At 36.4% G+C, this 6,252-nt stretch overlaps 1 protein-coding gene across 1 annotated transcript; it reads right to left on the bottom strand.

Moving 5' to 3' along the window:
• Positions 1-504: 504 nt before the first annotated feature.
• Positions 505-3,099, bottom strand: ela2 (elastase 2). Its single transcript, XM_084389702.1, has 8 exons — positions 3,014-3,099; positions 2,780-2,868; positions 2,536-2,633; positions 2,270-2,392; positions 1,293-1,429; positions 1,049-1,194; positions 764-916; positions 505-643 (listed from the first exon to the last, which is right to left on the bottom strand). The coding sequence occupies exons 1-8, from the start codon at positions 3,084-3,086 to the stop codon at positions 626-628; spliced, it is 837 nt and encodes a 278-aa protein (XP_084245828.1). The 5' UTR covers positions 3,087-3,099; the 3' UTR covers positions 505-625.
• Positions 3,100-6,252: the final 3,153 nt, after the last annotated feature.

The following is a 6,252-nucleotide window of genomic DNA, read 5'->3' on the forward strand; positions in this document are numbered from 1 at the left end:
TCTCACAGTGTGTTTGCTGCTACGATACATCTACTTACTAATTATCCAATAAAAATGCAACATGAAATTGCATCTTGATGAACTCGACATGGCGCTAAAACTTAAAACTACCTCAAGCTCCAAACTTTGCATGCCAAGTTGGCCTCTTTTCCCTAGCCATGACCGCATCCATGTTCTCCTCTTTCGCTTCCTCCTCGTTTTTTTCAGTGCGATTCATATTGCTCTATTTTGTTTACCACTAGCGCATTCTGATGATCATCATAAAGTCTACATACATGTCATACCCAAGTTTATTACATCCATGTCGTACAGTGTGATTTGTAATGATCTTATAAGATTGCCGAAATCGCACAGTCTGCAGGCAAAGCGCTAGAGCAATGTTTACCTCGGCATTTGTAACTAACATTATACACCATAAACCCACAGCACTTTAGCCGATGCATTATCTAAATTAGATATTTAATTGGAAACATATATTGATTAGGCCAATAAAAACATAACCACAACAAGAAGAGGTTTTTATTTTTTTTACTTCTTTAAAGGCAATTAGACAAGAATTTTGAATTGTTGTTGTTGTTTTTGATGATGATGATGATGATTTTGAAGTAACCACACCTTCCACACTTTAATAAGAGGTCATCACCTGAAAAATAAGAGGCCATATAAGTATCTAATATGTCTTAAATTTATGTCAACAGGATATGTAAAAAAAAAAAGATGGTGTGTGCTCAGAAAAAGACCAACAGTTTTGTAGTGTACTCACGTTACTGATCCAGGAACTGTAGCCAGACACACGGGTGAAAACGGAGGGCTTCTTGGGGTAGTTGCAGCCCAAGCTGGAGCCAAAACTCACAATGCCGTGAACATCCCAGGTGCCGTCACTTCTCTGGCAGTTCAGAGGGCCACCAGAATCACCCTGCGCGAGTGAGTAACAAAAGTTTACATTATTAGGGTGCATTTTCACACATACTGGTTATAATGAAATATCAAAATATAAACACAATGACAGCGTCTATAAATAAATAAATAAAGTGTGCATCAAACCCACATTGCAGCTGGACACAACTCCATCTCCACCAGCGCACACCATGAGGTTGGTCACGAGGTTGCCCCACCAGTCAGACCTAGTGCAGGTAGCGTAGTCCACAACTGGGAGCATAGCCTGCTGCATGACATCAGCAATGGGACCATTGGCTGAAAAAAAAAAAGAGAAAGCAAAACGTGTTTTTTTTTTTTTTTTTTTTTTTGCTTAAAATTATAAGAAAATAGCATTGCAGTGGACAGGCACATACTCCAGAGGCGTCCCCAGCCAGTGACGTAACAGGAGAAGTTGTGAGGCAGGATGCTGCCAGAAGTAGGCAGGCAAGCAGGGGAGATCTTGTCGCTGAAAGTCACTGAAGTCGACAGCTTGATCAGGGCAATGTCATTGCTGAGGAACACACAAATGCATCAAAAACACTCTTAGTTTAGACATATCGTCCTGGTCAAAAGTTGAGAATAATTACGATTGAAAGAAGTCTCTTATGCTCACCAAGGCTGCATTTATTTGATAAAAAATTCAGTAAAAACAGTGATATTGTGAAATATTATTACAATTTAAGATGTATTTTATTATTTTAAAATGTAATTTATTCCTGTGATGGCAAAGCTGAATATTCAGCATCATTACTCCAGTCTTCAGTGTCACATGATCCTTCAGAAATCATTCAAATATGTTGATTTGGTGCTCAAGAAACATTTATTATTATTATCAACGTTGAACAGGGTTTGCTGCTTAATATTTTTGTGGAATCTGTGATACACTACCATTGAAAGTTTGGGGTAAGAAAGAAATTAATACTTTTATTCAGCAAGAACACAAATGTATCAAAAGTGATGCAAGAGTGTTGCAAAAGATTTTAAATAAATGCTGTTCTTTTGAAGAATCCTGAAAAATGTATCATGATGTATTCATGAAAAATGTATTCCACACAAAAAAACACCAAATCAGCATTTTAAAATTATTTCTGAAGGATCATGTGACACTGAAGACTGGAGTAACGAAACTGAAAATTCAGCTTTGACATCACAAGAATAAGTTACATTTTAAAATATATTCAAATAGGAAAGAGTTATTTTAAATTGTAATTATATTTCACAATATTACAGTTTATACTGTGTTATTGATCAAATAAATACAGCCTTTGTGAGCAATAAGAGACTTCCTTCAAAAACATTTAAAAAAAAACATTTGACCTGTAGTGTACATTAAAATTAGATAAGGACCAACCGGATATTGTAGGAGTCCCAGTTCTCGTGCACAATAATCCTGGCAGGAGAGATGGCGAGAGAGCCGGACTCACTGCTGAGTGCCAGGTTGTGCTTGCCCAGGTAGACTCTGTAAGTTCGGCTGCTGCTTGGCAAAAGTTTAAGACATAGTTTTAGTCCTTCTCACAATGCAAATTAAGGAGACATTCATTACATTCCTTAAATGCCAGCTAGAGCAGTGCAGCGTTATGTTTCATGCTGCCTATTGTGACAGAAAGAGCAGTGTACCCAATGCAGTGAGCAGCGGTCAAGACCCAGTCCTTGGCGATCAGGGTGCCACCACAGGTGTGATAAAAGCTGGAGCCACTCTGGTACTGGAGAGACACCTGAAATGTTGAGGAGGTAATGAGTGTTGAACCGGAGCTCTTTTCAGAGCATTTAGTCATACAGTCAAAATTATAATAAAAATAGCATTGCTGTAATTACTATTTGATTTTAGGATGAGATTACTGAACCGTAGCATTCACAATACCTGCCATGGCCAGCTGTTTGGTTTAACATCAGTTCCACCCACCACTCTCGAGGCGAGAGGTTTATAGGTGGGCTGCCCACATCCGTAGGCTGTTTCAAGACAACACACAATGATAAATTACAATGCATGTGAATGTGAATTGTGCAAGATATCCCTGCTTTTTCCAATGCTTAGGAACCCAAGAGAATTTCTGAACTCTTTTTAGAGTTTAGAGTAGACAAATGATCATCTTACCGCCAGCAATGAACAGAGCCAAGATCAGATATATCATGATGCCTGATTTCAGTGGCTGCAAGCGAATACCCATGACTTATATACAGTAACTAGGGTTGCCAGATAGCCCAATTTCACAGTTTCCCATGGAATTGGGCTACTTTTAATCTGTTGCCACAGGTTGATTTTTTTCTCCCCAGCAGGTTAAAGGTTTATTTGACTGAAATGCTTGTATTGAGATATTTTACCCATTTTACATTCTAACAATGATACAACTAGATTATGAATTTTGTGTGGAAGCGCACTAGAAGGGAGCTCCTTTATGAAAACAGACTGTTTATGATTACTACTATATAATGATTTTCTATCTGCATCTATATAATGCATATAGTGACTGTAAAGTATGCATTTTAGGGATGGTAGTGGCATAGTTTTCATATTTGGGATAGGATCATTGGGTTTGTTTTGGGCTACTTTTGATTGGCTATTAGACTAGTTATCATGCAGACCTGGCAACCCTGACAGCAACTAACCTGGACAGCAAAATAGGCTAGTTACAATTCCTGCAGCAATGCACCGATAGCATTTCCAGTATCATTTAACCTTGTAGATAAATTTCCCAAAATATCAGTTATCTTACAGGTTTTATGAATGTGGCCTGTGAAATGCACAGATGTGATACAGAAATCCCTTGCCAAAGCCAGATGGCTTTTTGTGCTTCACATAAAGTTTTTTTTTTTACTATTAACTGAACAATTAATATACATGTAAAGGGTAAAGGGTATACATTAAAAAAAATGTAAAGGGTCATGTCTTTTGGATTGGGTCTTGATCTGAAGTCGTAAGAATTCAAAGAAGAGAAAAAAAGATTATTCTGCAGTCAGACTAAATGTGAGAACAGACCGTCAACATGTTAATCAACTGCAAAATTATTTTTAACTGATTAGATCATACCTTGTGAAATATTTAGTTCAAGGTGTAACTACTTCTGAATAGTTTTTCTCTAAAGCAATCATTCATGCCAAAAGAGTAAGTTTGTGCTCTTGGCTTTTCTAGTTGTTGGAGGTAAGAAGTCTTAAAGACTGATAATATAGTTTTTTTATTTATGGTAACCACAAGGAGAGTAGTATAATTATTAATTATCATGCACATGCTTAGGGGTCAATGCCAAATTAGAGTGTTCATAATTAAGAAAATGAAGAATCTTTTCAAAGGAGATTTTAAACTAAAACCTAGTGTAGAACATGTGTCAAGTTCTTAAAAATGTACTCATTCTATTTAATTTTTTAATTTTTTTATGTTTCAATTTAATGACTCGTGGAGTAACCATCAGGTAAAAGGTCTTAAATACATAAATGTACACATTTTAATTAAAATTTTCACTTTTATTTTTTTTATAAAAAAATATTTTATATATTAAAAAAACAAGTTTAACTAGGGATGTAGAAATCAAGTGAAGGGGGTGCAGAATTACAATAGGTAATTAAGAAATTAAAGAGCCCCACATATGACAAGCAGGAAAAAAAAATATGTAAAAATTTATAATACAATTATAATACAAATTTGTAATTTGTCGGCACGTTTTACTAATTCATTTTAAGTAAATCATGTGCACAATATGATAATTTGTTCCCTCGTTTTACTAAAATCATGATTACGTTGTAATAATTTGTTCTCTTGTTTTAGTTAAATCAAAATGAGATAATGAATTATTTCAACGTAGCCACGACCACAAATTAATTAGTTATGGGAACAAATTCTTAATTTATAGCCACAATTTAACTAAAATGAGTGAACTACTGTAATTAGTAAATTTCTAATCAGCCAATCCCATGTCAGCAACTCAATACTTTCAGGCATGTAGACATGGTCAAGATGATCTGCTGAAGTTCAAACTGAGCATTAGTATGGGGAAGAAAAGTGATTCACATGGCATGGTTGTTGGTGCCAGACGGGCCGGTCTGAGTATTTCAGAAACTGCTGATCTACTGGGATTTTAATGCACAACCATCTCTAGAGATTGGTCCCAAAAAGAGAAGATCTCCAGTGAGTGGCAGTTCTGTGGATGAAAATGTCTTGTTGATGCCAGAGGTCAGAGGAGAATGGCTAGACTGGTTTGAGCTGATAGAAAGGAAACAGTAACTCAAATAACCACTCGCTACAACAGAGATCTGCAGAAGAGCATCTCTGAACACACAACCTTGAAGGAGACGGGGTCAAGCAGCAGAAGAACACACTGGGTGCCACTCCTGTCAGCCGAGAACAAGAAACTGAGGCTACAATTCACATCGGCTCACCAAAATTGGACAATAGAAGATTGGAAAAATAGTAATTCAGTAGTATAATAGTATAATGTTTGAGAGAAACATTATTCAATAAAAACTCAAAGTGTGCATTTGCGGTTGAGCCAATCTCGATCTGTATAAAAAAAAATAAAAAAAAAGTCCTTGTTTATTCAACACCAGTACCATGTACTTATGTATCCTAATTTTTATGTTATGTTAGTAATGACATCGCCCTGATCAAACTGGAGAGTCCCGTCACCCCAAGTAACACTATAACACCTGCATGTCTTCCTACGGATGGGTATATTCTGCCCCACAATGCTCCCTGTGTGGCCATTGAGCCTTTGCCCCTTTTATCGCTAATAGTATAGTGCCCTTTCGGTTGTATTGCATTGGCCCCCCGAAATGCAACTTTACACCTGCCCCAGCAGAGGTCTGTGCACACCTCTGACCGATAGTATTTTCATTACCTTTTGACTTTGTAGATAAACGTCCCAAAATATCAGTTATCTTGTGGTACTGCATGTGAAAGCGGCCTGTGAAATGCACAGATGACATCCTGATATAAACAATAACACCTTGTGCACAAAGCCCGTGCTTAACAAATATACATTTCATAACATATTAGAATTTTTTAGCTGAATCTTGTGAGAGGAAATTAGCTATTAACAAGAATTTATAACAAACATAGAGGCCTATATAAATAAATTAGCAGTTAATAATATCATGTCTTTTCGGTTTGGTCTTCAACTAAATACATTTATCCAAAGAAATGGTGAAAATAAAGTGGCAAACTGTATAAAAGGTGGTTCTGAAATGAAATGAAATGTGAGAACGTAACAAATGTTCAAGGTGTTAATCAATAGCAAAAATGACTTTAAATGATTTGATTATTTGCGGTGAAATATCAAGGTCAAAGTGTATCAAGTGGGGCTATTTTATTTGTTTTTCCTAAAGCAGTCAAGGACATTCGTT

Source organism: Rutilus rutilus, assembly GCF_951802725.1.
Source record: "Rutilus rutilus genome assembly, chromosome: 19".
Taxonomy (NCBI): Eukaryota; Metazoa; Chordata; class Actinopteri; order Cypriniformes; family Leuciscidae; genus Rutilus; species Rutilus rutilus.